The sequence below is a fragment of the Nelumbo nucifera genome, chromosome 1 (assembly GCF_055504915.1).
Source record: "Nelumbo nucifera cultivar China Antique chromosome 1, China Antique-T2T, whole genome shotgun sequence".
NCBI classification, from domain to species: Eukaryota; Viridiplantae; Streptophyta; class Magnoliopsida; order Proteales; family Nelumbonaceae; genus Nelumbo; species Nelumbo nucifera.
The window spans coordinates 112615231-112628238 of record NC_142649.1 but is presented as its reverse complement, the minus strand read 5'-3'; the positions used below and the strand labels follow the sequence as shown (position 1 = coordinate 112628238).

The 13008-nt window shown below is 31.9% G+C and overlaps 1 protein-coding gene across 2 annotated transcripts; it reads left to right on the top strand.

The window, feature by feature from the left end:
* The first annotated feature begins 5520 nt into the window (after window positions 1–5520).
* On the top strand, window positions 5521–12805 carry LOC104587391 (transmembrane family 220 helix protein). Of its 2 annotated transcripts, none has more exons than XM_088896766.1 (3): window positions 5521–6172; window positions 6247–6573; window positions 7572–7628. In XM_088896766.1, the coding sequence occupies exons 1-3, from the start codon at window positions 6049–6051 to the stop codon at window positions 7592–7594; spliced, it is 474 nt and encodes a 157-aa protein (XP_088752892.1). In that variant the 5' UTR covers window positions 5521–6048; the 3' UTR covers window positions 7595–7628. The 2 variants fall into 2 exon arrangements, with proteins under 2 accessions (XP_088752892.1, XP_010243290.2); XM_010244988.3 differs by lacking the exon at window positions 7572–7628 and adding an exon at window positions 12432–12805 and having other exon boundaries at window positions 5651–6172.
* The last annotated feature ends 203 nt before the right edge of the window (window positions 12806–13008 follow it).

The following is a 13008-nucleotide window of genomic DNA, read 5'->3' as shown; positions in this document are numbered from 1 at the left end:
GACCTGGATGGCCGGATTGTTCAGCTCGGAAACGGGTCAAGGTACCAGTTCCATTTAAGTGTTGAACTATTATTTTTATTAAAAAACATTGAATTGGTCAACAAACTATTGACCCGAACGGTCTAACCACTGAACTATTCGACCCAGGCAACAATTTGCAGTCTGAAATACTTTATTTAAAATTTTCCAAAAAAACAAAAAAATAGAGAAAAAAAAACAAAGAGAATCAATGATCGATCTCAGATATCCCATACATGAGATATGAGAGAGAGAGAGAGATTCAATGCCACTGCAGGTCACCGTTGTCATTGCCGCTAAAGGTCATTGTCGCCCTTGCCGTCGCTGCTACAGGTCACCCACACGTCTTCTTCTTCTTCTTTTTCTTCTTCCATTCTCTTTCTTTCTCTCAACCTTCCTTTTTTTCCTTTCTCTGAAATAACAGACTCTCCTCTCACTCTCATTCTTATCCCCTTTTCTCATAACATTTATATCCATCGTACCCTAATATTCTAATCCAAAGGATAGGACGAGATGTCTTATCCATGACTCGTTGACCTAGTCAAATAAGTTAACAATTAAACCAATAAGATCATCTAGCTAGTTAACCAAGCCAGTGGTTTATTGCAACCAAGTGTTAAAATCATATCCCCTCTATTCAACATGACATCGGATTGGATGAATGACTTTTTTTTTTGGTAAATAGACAGATGATTTTGTTGAGAAGCTAACAAATAGTAAAAATAATTATTGATAAGATCTTAATTGTTCACCACTAAGCCCCATAATTATTTGTTGTTTTTTCTAAGGCTCCATTAGACAGATTCCAAGCTTTTAAAACTTGATCGAGAAATGGAACCACCACACTGGCCACTGGTTTCCAGGTCAATCGTTTAGTTGTCCAACAGCCCATGACATTTTAAAATAAAAATTGATCTAAAAATCATTCATTGGGTTGAATTGTTTAATGGTTGAACCATTCGAGTTAGCACTTCAGTAACCAAGTCAATGGTTTTTGAAAACCACGCGAAGTGCAAAATACAACCATAGATGACCAATTCTCTGGTCAAATAATTCAATTACCTAGATCAACAACTGTTTTACAACAATGATTGGTTCTAATTTGGAAGAGCAAAGATTTTTTTTTTATTTTTTACTCCAAGATTGTACAACACAACCTAAGCAAGAAGTCCCAAACCTGTCCTTTATGGTGTGTTTGATTTCCGAGAAATGGATGGAAAGGAAAGCATCTTTGGGGAATATTCGGTTTTGTGTGTATTTGTTTCAAAGGAAAACCTAGGAAAGAAAGGGGAACACTAGGGATGTGTGTTCCCAAAAATCAATAAGCGGGGTGCACTAAAATGGTGAGACCCTGCTAAGAAAAGAAAAAATAGGCAAGTGGTGAGAAAATATTGTCGAGAGCCACTTTCATAGACATCGTCTCCTTCCTTCAAGTTGTCCAATGTTAACATCTCCGACGCCATCTCCAGCGTTCTCGTTGAATGGTAAGCTTAGATCCAGCACTATCTCGGCATTTTCGTTCATTTTTATACCATTCTTGACCTGTTCTATTGGATAGGTTCCCCTTGAAATCTCACCGCCGGCTCCCTTCGTCCTTGGTTATCCAGATCTAGCTCCTGGCATGTTTTGATCTAGATCTAGCTTCTATACTGACACCCATTTGAGTTTGTTCGCCCCGAGCTCCAAATTTAGCTTTTGGAATATGTTTGTTCCAGATCTGGAGTTCCTCTTATCACCAAATTTGATATTTTTGTGTCGAGCTTTTGATTCAAACCTTTTTTTTTAGTTCGGTTGATCTTAGATATGATATTTTTGTGTCCAACTTTTGATTCAAACCTTTTTTTTTGTTCGGTTGATCTCAAGTCATCACAAACAACAAACTTGGTTTAATATGTTTCCTTTTAAATTTTCTTAAAAAACAAACACAGGAAAATGAATTTTGATCATACTATTTCTTAAGAAACAAACACTTAATACAAAAATGGGAAAAATATATATTCCTTTCTCATCCCATCCTTTATCGGAATCCAAACGAACCATTAAAGCTCAATATGAAAAGAGTACAAATATAAATATACACAATATAAATACATACAAAATAATACAAATATAAGGTTTTGCATTCTACATGTTTATATTTATACTCCTTTTAGTTTGATAAGAATACAAATACAAAATACATATATATATATATAATACAAATAAGGTTTAAGAAAACAAAATATTTAATTTCCCAAAAGAATGATATTACAATGAAGGGATATATATAACTAACCAAATAAAATATAGCCATAGGCTTTATGATTATTTTATTTGAAAAATTGAAGGCGACCGACCAAATCCATAACCTAGGCTTTTATATGTCCACCGAAGGTGCTGAGACTTCACTATGCATCTGTAGATATACCCAAAATGGATAAAGAACTATATTGTCAATGGTCTGGATCGACCAGACAGGCCTTTCCCATCAAACCTATCTTGTTACAACAAGGTGGACAGGTCCCAGTTCCGTTGGATCAATTCTTTGAAATTGGACTTGACTATGACTATTGACTGGGTTAGTACTGGGTCTACCCAAATCCGGACTTATAAAAGACGAATACATGCATACATAAATAGTATCTCAAATAAAAGATTGATATATAGTTATATACTACCACTCTCAATAATGTTTGTTTTGTTGGTTCAAACCCCAAGCCGGATCCAACCCATCCCCACACCCAATTAGAATCACTATATGCAAATTTATTAAGGCTGCAACTTATGCTGGATTGGCCTCAACCCAATCCTAACTTAATTCGAAAAAGTCAGGTTGGGTTGGTCGGGTTGATGCTCGGGTTAGGGTTAATCTCTCGGATAATCCAATTCAATTCAAATCTGACTCTATAGTATATATCATATATAAATATAGTATATATATCATATATTAATTTGTTTATATGCATGACAATTGTATAGCCCCCTATCATTTATTTCTTTTAAGATAATCACTTCACTTAATTCTAATTAGAAATACTAAAACCTTAATAACATATTTTATGTTTTTGAATATTTTATTCTTTATCTCCTCTCTGTTGTTTTACCACCCATAGGTTACTGCCCATGAAAGTTATATTATAAGTCATAATTTATAATAAACTATAGTCATTTCAAAAATTTTTTTTTCTGAATTTTATACTTAAGGAACCAATAAAAACATCAACAAACAAATACTAATAAAACATAGGATTAATATATGTAATGAAAGTTGAGTTAAGATATGAGATTAAGAAGCTCTACAAGATTATAAGGGATGGTAACAAGGTTGAGTTGGGCCCAACCCAAAATTGACTGCGGATTGGATTGAATTGGGTTAGAGTTGAAGGAATTTAATTAGGATTAGAATCAGGATTGAATAGATCGGGTTGAATTAGGATTAAGGTTGAGTTAGAGTTGGCCTCAACCCGACCTAACCCGACCTGAGCCCTAAAAAGTTTATGCTTCTTAAGTTCTTATGCTCCACTCAAAAGGATACATGAAGTCAATCCCGTGTTTAAGAGTTAAAAGAAGCAAATTAAGTGACCGATTGGGAGGGCTGAATCACAGCGCTTCTGGCTTTTTAAGGTAGTTCCTATATGAACAGCCTTTAAGCAAATTTGATGAAAAATCCGGATAGCCCTAATTGGCTTTCAACGTTTTCGGGCTGGCCACTAAAAGGCAGCTGAGCCAGCTTAGCTGAATGAATGTCCACTTAAGCCTTTTCAAACGGACACTAAGGTTGAGACTGGACAAAATAAGCAATAATTAGTATGTTTACAGTTGACGCCTGTCCCTAAATATCTTGTAGCCCACTTTATATACATTTGTGAACAGGCCACATTGTTAATAAAATTATGTTGTGCTTTTTTCTGACTGACTGAGTGTGCCTACCGGATCCGGTTCATAAAGGTCCATTACCCAATATTGACCCCAGCTTTATGGGGTCTTAACGTCTTGTGAAGGTTGAACTGGATTCAGAAATGGCCACTCTCCTTGAAATGCATTAGAAGAAGCATGGTAAATCAGCCTAGCTAATACCTCAAAGGTTCAAATATTGTCTTAGTTATTTGGGCTTTAAATCAAGGTTTTTAAAGACAACGAACCGGCCAGGGGTCTGGTTTCTGGGTTGAATGATCCAACCGTTTGAACTGATTTATCGGCCTGTTCTTAAAAAAAATTAAAAAATAAAAATAGTCAAAACCATTGAAAGGCTCAAATGGTTCAACCACCCGGGTCAGCGATTCACTGACCAAATCAATATTTTTTGGTAAAAATCCAGTTTTGGGAAAAATGGAACCAACCACCTGACTGGTTTCCAGTTTTTCTGGTCTAACCATCCAGTCCGATTTAATTTTGAAAACCATGCTTTAAACCATAATTTTGAAAGACCCAAAAACCAGTCATGAGTTCAGGCCAGGTTTTGAATCGTAAAACCGTCTGACCTAGAATTGGGCTAAATGGTCAAACAGTTTGACTCAGGATCAGTTTCCAAAATGGTTCCATTTTAGATCCAATTTCTAAAAACCATGCTTTTCAAATTTTCTAAATTTAAGAAGACTCCATTTCTAAATTTAATTCCCCTACCGGAGCCCATTCGTGATGATAAATTTGGTTTAGGCAGACAAAGACAAAGGAGCCGTAGTAAGTTAAAAGTATTCCCTCATCAAATTTTCAAGTATTAAGTATTAAAATTTATAAGAGTTTAATCCAAAGTGGGCATGATATATAATATTTTCTTTGACTCGTCAACAACATGTAGGCCAAGTAATGCCCATTAACTTATTACTCAGTGGAAAAAAGAAAAAGAAAAAAAGAAAAGAAAAGTAATCTTCTCGCCCAACTCTTTGAGGCTCTATCTGTTTTACATATCCAGGATTCCAGGAAATGGAGAGTCCATTTTCCATATCCGACATGGGTATCCCCTGTAATATGCTTATATCATGCATGTATGTCTAGTTTCAAAATTAAATATAATTTTTCAAAGACTTACATAATTATATTTCATGAAACTAAATTGAATTTTTAATATATACATATCTTGTTTTATAGTAGAATTTGTTAAAACATACTAATTTACATATTTTAAAATTATTGACAAAAAAATTACATCTGAAAGTATCTCATCCATATGGTATTATATGGGAGAAAATTATCCGTGAACCCAAATGGGTCCAAGTCGATCCATTAAAGAAAGAACGTGCATTTACAACTTTATGGTTGGTTGGGCGTATGGGGCAGTGCGATAATGGCACGAAGCAATGTATCTCATTAATAGTCCAAACTGATGAAGCAAATAAATAAATAAAAAGTCAAAACTGGCCTTCTCAACTGGAATACTTATACCAACATGTCATTCACCCTTTTTCAATAAAATAATAGAGGTAGACGTCTGCACTCAGCACTTGTCCGTGGGTGAGATTGCAAAAGCTGCAGGTTGAAACCAAGTAGTGGGTAGAGTTGAGTTTTTCTTCATTTATTATTTTATTCGATAAGCTTGTAATGGGTAGAGTTGAGACCATTCTCTGCTTTCCCATCTGATGATCTGATCTGTAGCAATTCCGACAAAATCAGATATACATTCAAATGGGCCTGATTCTAAAGTAAAGGCATACACAATAGGATCCATATATGAAGCACAATTTGCTGTTGTAAAGATCGGGCTCATTTAAATGAGGATCCTTTGTTATAATGTTTACAAGTATTTGCATTTTTATTATCTATACATGGTAGATACATAATTAGTTTAAAGCTATGCTGGTTCATGCCTCAGGCCGTCGGGCTGGCCTTCTGGGCCTCAAGCTTTCAGATTAGATACCCTGATCCAATGGTTAAAGCCCATTGAGAATAGCCTGTTGGCCTTGTGTGTGCGCCCTTGCACTGATCTCTCTCTCTCGTTGAAAAGCTTTTTAAAACTTTCGGCTGGAAAACAAACAACATCTAATATATGTATATATAAACAAAATTACTAGTAGTTGGTTGCCGAAAAGGTTGACTGTTATATGACTGGATGAGATGCCTCGCCAAGCTCCCAACTCCGGGAAGAAAATGGGTAGACCTGCAAGGCTGTTCGCTTCATGCTCCCTGTTATTGGCTTCTCTTTTCGCTTACTCGGCATCAGTTCAACTGGACGACCCAGGTAACCTTCCACTTTGCCTTTGCCTAGATGTTCCTAATTAGTAATTACTTTCTCATTGTTTTTGGTCTCTCTAGATTGGTATTTGTGGCTTCCTCTTTATGCCTGTGCTTCAGTTGTTAATTTGGTTCGCGCCACCTTCAAATCCAAAACAATCAGTCGTCGAATAGCCAAATTTGCTTTCTGCCTTGGAGTATCGTTGCTGTTGAAGGTTGTGATGGAAGCTTATTTACATGGATTAGCTGGATTTTGGTCCTTGGATCTGAGGAAGAGGGTTGTGAGAGAGAAAATGGGGAGCTTTTTTGTTGTAATTTCCATGTTCCTGCAGTTGGAAGCTTTATCAATTCAGAAAAAAGATCCACTACCAGCAGACAAAATGGTGGTTCCGACGCATGTTGACTTTGGTGAGTCCTTTTTTTCTTTATTTGTACTGTACACACACACATACGTTGCACTTGTACTACTGGAGTGCATGGCAACTGGGTCAAAATTAGTCGGACCTGGATTAATCCAAACAACTCATATCTGGGCTGACCAGTGACCATGAATCGAAATGGCTTGGTTCTGTCTGCCCAAGAGGGGAACTGACGAGGTGCCCATCCCCATAAATTGTTAGGCTAGTTGAAGCCTAAAACACTTGTCTCCAGTCTCCTTTGATGTTGTGAATTGAACATTAATCTGGTAACAGTAAAACAAAATAGTAAAGCCAACACCAAATTTGACTCTCTAGCTCCCCTATTTTGGTAAATATAGGGGAGCAAACCCCAAGTCAATTTCATTCAACATTTGATTTATTTGCACTTTTATCCATTAAATAAAACCTTGATTTAGATAAACCAATGCATACATATATGTGCCTTCTAAGATACCCCCCCCCCCTACTTTCAGTATTTACTTTGGCCCAGGCCTACACACATATAAAATATTGAATACATACAATATTTTCTATATACGTAATACATGCATAAAAATCATTTTATACATTTGTAACATAAAATATTATATATAAGTTTCATTTATAATATTTTATATATATAAAATATAATACAAATAATACTTATAAATATATATAAATAATATAAATATAAATATGTGTCGGTTAAGCTTAAAGTGTTGAGCCCAGGCCCAAACACTGGGTTGGGCCTGAACACAAAAAATAAAAATAAAACTAGGCTCAAGCCTATAATTCTCAGGCGGTGCTGGGCAGGCTGAAAATGATCACCCCTTTATACTAGACCGATGAGGTTACCTCCTTTACAACTATCCAACCCATACCGAGTTAGACATAATTAAGGAAGCCCGAAGCCCGTTCAGTGATGATTGCATTTCTCATGGGATGTGTGTATCACAAGAATCCAGATTAACTGCAGTAACTGTTTTTTAACCTCAAACTTTATTTCAGGTGGAAGGTCAATCACCTTATAAAATGTTATTAGCGGGGCCCGTGTGATGCACGGTATTGTTTAAGAAAAAGCTAAATAATAGGAATGATCATTTATTAAAACACCCCTTATTTTCATGGATTTACTAAAACTTACCCTATAGTTTGTATTTTACTAAAATACCACTTGTAATTTGCTATGGATTTAATCAATTTTCTATTAGATGACAGTGGAAAATGACAGTATCAACCCTAATGCTCATTTAAATAAATTTTATCAAAAGAAAATAAAAATAAAAATACAATTTTTGCCCCTAATAAGACACGGACAACCACTCTATTGGCTATATTTGGTCAAATTTGTTTTCTGTACAAAAAAGTGATAAGGGTATTTTTGGAATAAAAAGTCATGGCTCAGGCAAAAAAACACTCCTTAATGAAAGGTTGATTAAGTAAATAAGCTATAAAATATATGAGATATTTTATTAAAATGAAAACTATAAGGTAGGTTTAAGTAAATAATGTAAAACTCTAAGGTGTGTTCAACTAAATGACCCTAATAGAAACACATAAGAGTATACAACTATTTTATATTTTCAAAATTTTAAATAATTAAAAAGTATTCATATTTTATATACTACTTTTAATAAATTTTTTTATAATACAAAAATAACAATAATTAATTTCAGATAAGCTTATTCATTAAATTGATGAAACCGACCAACCCGATCAACTTGACCTAACCATATTGGATCAATTTCACTTTGGCCATTTGTAAATCGACCAAAATCGGATGACTTGACCATTGATATATATTAATATTTTATATTTTAAATATAATTTTTAATATGGAAAAGTGGGAAATTTCTCATATTTCTTAGTCTAAAATGTTTTATATCATAAATTTCATTTTTAAATGATTAGTTGACCCAAACTTATGCAACTTCAATGGATCGATTTTCATAAATGATTAGTTGATTTCAACTAACCATGTCAATTTGGTTGGCAAAACAACCTACAACCGAACTGAACCAACTCATGAATACTCATAATTTCAGATAAATTAATAGTCTTATCTTTGATAAATAACAATATTTAAATCTCCAATAACTGTTGAAAATTTATAGCGAAAATAAACAATTATTGAAAAATATATTGATAATGAACAAATACAATAATTACAAAAATACAATAAGTACTAAAAATATATTAAATTAGTCAATAAATAGTATAATCTTAGATAAAAGTATAATCTCTAATAAATATTAATCAATAAGTTATATAAAAAATATAATAAGTACAATAAACAAAATTTAAAAATTTCAATAATAATAGTTTAATCTCCAATAATTATTGAAAGTTTTTTTGATAAATAACAAAACAAAAATTAATTTATACATAATTATTGAAAATAAATTTATCACAAAAAACAATAAATAATTACTGAAATACAATAAATATTAATATTTGAATATAAAATTATATAATAAATATATATTAAGGGTTTAAAATTATTATTAATAAATATTATTTTTATGAAAGTTATTTTCTCGAATTATTAATTGATATAAGTGAAATTAGTTACTTACAAAATTATGAAAAAATATTAAATTATTATTAAAGTTATTTAATTATTAATTTTATAAAATATTAAATTATTATTAATTTCAATATTATGTTAAAATTATTTTTCTACTTTTCATTTTTTAAAATTTATTACATAACTTCTTTATTTTAACTAATTTAAAATCTATTATGTTAAATATTTTGTTATTTAAAATATTTAGTTACTTAACTACTTAAGTAATATGAAATATTTAAATTTTAAAATATTAATTACTTATTGAATTTAATAATCCATAAAATTATAATTTATACTATTATTACATAATTTTATTATTAATTTTGTAAGACATTGAATTATTATTAATTTCAATTTTATGCTATAATTATTTTTCTACTTTTAAGAAACTTTTTAAATTTATTACATAGTTTTGTTATTTTAACTATTTAAAATCTAGTAATGTTAAATATTTAGTTATTTAAATATTTAAATAATATGTAAAATATTTAAATTTTTTTGTTATTAACTGAATTTAATAATCCATTAAATTATAATTTATACTATTCATACGTAATTTCATTGTTAAATTTGTAAGATATTAAATTATTATTAATTTCAATATTATGTTATAATTATTTTTCTACTTTTATGAAATTTTTTAAGTTTATTACATATTTTCGTTATTGTAACTATTTAAAATCTAGTTATGTAAAATATTTAATTTTTTTTTGTTATTTGAATTTTATTTATTTAAAGCTATTACATATTTCTAAATATTTTGTTATATATTTATTTATATATTTATAATATTTGTTATTTATGATATTTATGTATTGAAATATTTAAATAAGATTTTATTTTTTAATGTTAAGTTTTTATTATTTGAATTGCATTTAAATTGATAATCCGGAAAAACAGAATTTAAATTGTTAGTACATAATTTCGTGATATATTTTGTAAAAATATAAAATTATTTTTTTGTGTGTTTTTAATAAATATTTTAAAGTTATTATATTTGTTAGAATATTTAAATAATTCTTAAATTTTTTAATCCAAAATTTCTTTAGATAGATATAGATAAAAAGTTGGGGAGAGGATAAATAGGAATTAGAGATAATTTAGGAGAGAAACTCTATACTAAATTAGAGATAATTTTTTAGATAAATAGGAATTAGAGATAATTTAGAAGATAAATAGGAATTAGAGATAATTTTGGAGAAAGTGGGAGATAGTGGGGGAGGTAGTTTAGGAAAAATTTTAGGAGAAGAGATTATTTAGGTTATTGGGAAAGTGCATCTCATTGGTTGTTTGAAAAATGACATGGAATAAAAAAATAAAAAATGAGAAAATTTCTTGACTGCTTTGTTTTAAATACTCTAGGTTTGAACGTTTGAACTATTACGTTCTGTTTGAGCGTTTGAACGCTTGTCGTCAGATACCTGAGTTTGAATGTCAAGTAATCAACGACTATTACGTTCTGTTTGAGCATTCAAGAGTCTGAGGTCTGAACGTCTATTGTTGGATACTCTGGGTCTAAACATCAAGTCGTCGATGACTATTGTGTTCTGTCTGAGCATCCAAGAGTTTGAGATCTAAGTGTCTGTTGTCAGATACTCTGGATCTGAATGACAAGTCATCAGTGAATTATGTTCTATCTAAGCGTCCAAGAGTTTGAGATCTAAATGTTTGTCATCGGATACTCTGGGTCTAAACATTTAGTCATTGGTGACTGTTATGTTCTGTTTGAGCGTCTAAGGATCTGAACGTCTGTTGTCCGATACTCTGGGTCTAGACGTCAAGTTGTCGGTGACTATTACAACGAAAGGCTAACATCAATTGCAATTTATTGTTTAGGTGGATTAGAATGATTAGAATGCTTGAAATTTGAGTTTGATTTGAGAGGTGGTGGCTTGAAAGTCAATTCTGAGTTGAAGGGTATTTTTGTCATTTTCAAAATTAATATTCTCTTTCATTTGGTGTTGCTTTAATGGTGGTAGTGTTCTTGCCTTAACAACTTTCTACTGAATGAGATTTTCAACTGGGTTCAGTACGGAATTAACATAGTGGCTCCTATCTCGAGTGTTTTGGATTGGCCTAAGTGTCTTGAGCTCTAGACCAAGTGAACCACAGGTCATTATAGGGTTGTTAACCTCGTCAAATGGTGGAGTTGGGCAATATGATTCTGTAATTCCACTAGTCGGCAAGAGAAAAAATGACTCAAAAGATTCTTCTATAGGTACTCCTGAATATTGTCTTTCTCATCATCGTTATAGTCTTCATCATCATCATTATGATCTAGATCGCTTTCATCAGATTCTATTCAATCTACTTCACCGTCATTGTCCTTGCAATTTTGGCATCTGTGATTTGAATGATAAGATCCCAAGCTGGAAGTGACTAAATCATCTTCAGAGACCAATGATTGCTTGGCTTTCCCTGTTTCTTCTTCTAAATTTGTGTCTTCACAGATAGCCAAACGTTCACAATTTTGCACCTTGTTTTGCGTCGGTAGTTGCCAAACAAAAAGATTGTAAAATAAAACTAAAACCAAATCCTCCATTTCATGCACCTGAACCGGAGGTGTCATAGTTTGCAACGGGTATTATTGCATTTACATTGCAACCAAACACTGCCAAAGGCACAATTTAGAAAGAGTACAAATGCAAATATGTACTGTACAAGTACACATAAAATAATACAAAATACATGGTTTTGCTTTTACATTCTATATATTTATATTTGTACTCCTTCCAAGCTGAGCCTAAGGCTGTGTTTGGAAACAATGCAAATATGTAGAGTGTAAAACTGTTCATGCAAAGTTGGGTTAGTTTTGCATTGACAAATTTACCTTTTTACCAAACAGACTTTTAGTTGTAATAGATACAAACACGAATTCTAATAAAGCATTTTTTTTTTATCAAAAGCCCACTTGAATGCAAATTTACTTCTTTTTTATTGATGTTGCTTTTACATCTTATTGTTAGTGTAAATATGCATTGATCTATCATTTGTCAATGCAAAAATATAATGTTGCCAAACACAGGCAAAAATGAACCAGAATGCAAATTTACCCTGAACTGAGATTTACACTCCATTTGCATCATTTCCAAACGCAGCCTAAAAAACAAACATAACAAAGGCAAACCTGAACCTAATGTAATCTTGATCAAACATCTTATTGCTTTCTTTACCTAAAAAAGAAAATCTCATTACTTTAGCCTAAGTGAAGAAATTAATGTGCTAACGTTGCTATGACTTTGTATTGTGCTGATCATGTATCTGACAATGATGATATATATATATATGCTTGATATTAGGGATGGCAATTTTGGTAGCTGTAAGTTGCGTCCTATCCTTCGTTTTCTTTGTGTTCGTTAAAGAAGACATGGAGCTGTGAACGGAGGTATCCTTTTATGCGGTTACAGGAACCAACAACTTATGCCATTTTACCCTAACTAGATTATACCTCTATATATACAGATTGCAATGCTTATTTTCTATCAATGTTGTTTATTGATGTATGTGTATAGACAGCTTTGACCTTTTTGGTGCTTTGGATGTTTCCTATTTCCCATTTCCTGTGTGCGTGCGGAATAAATTTCAAAAGCAAAAGAGACATGACATATTTACCATAGGAATTTAGGCCTGTTTGATTTGCAGAAATAAAGAATCAGAATAGGAATTGGCCATTTTGATTCAAACTGTTTGGTTGGGTGGAATTAGAATATCAGTTCTATTCCTGGTGGAATAGCATTCTCTCATGTCATTCCCTTTTCCTTTTTTGGGAATGAAATTCCATTCCATTTGATTTTAATTCCGAATTTGATTCCTATATGAACCAAACAGATTATAAGAATAAACTATTTCGTTTTTTATTCTAAAAGACTTCAATTC

Bases quoted from the DNA above. Each gene is read 5' to 3' on its own strand.
- LOC104587391 (XM_010244988.3), top strand. From the start codon at position 6,049: ATGCCTCGCCAAGCTCCCAACTCCGGGAAGAAAATGGGTAGACCTGCA. The intron at 6,173-6,246 runs GTAACCTTCCAC...TGGTCTCTCTAG, and splicing joins AGTTCAACTGGACGACCCAG to ATTGGTATTTGTGGCTTCCT. The intron at 6,574-12,431 runs GTGAGTCCTTTT...GCTTGATATTAG, and splicing joins TCCGACGCATGTTGACTTTG to GGATGGCAATTTTGGTAGCT.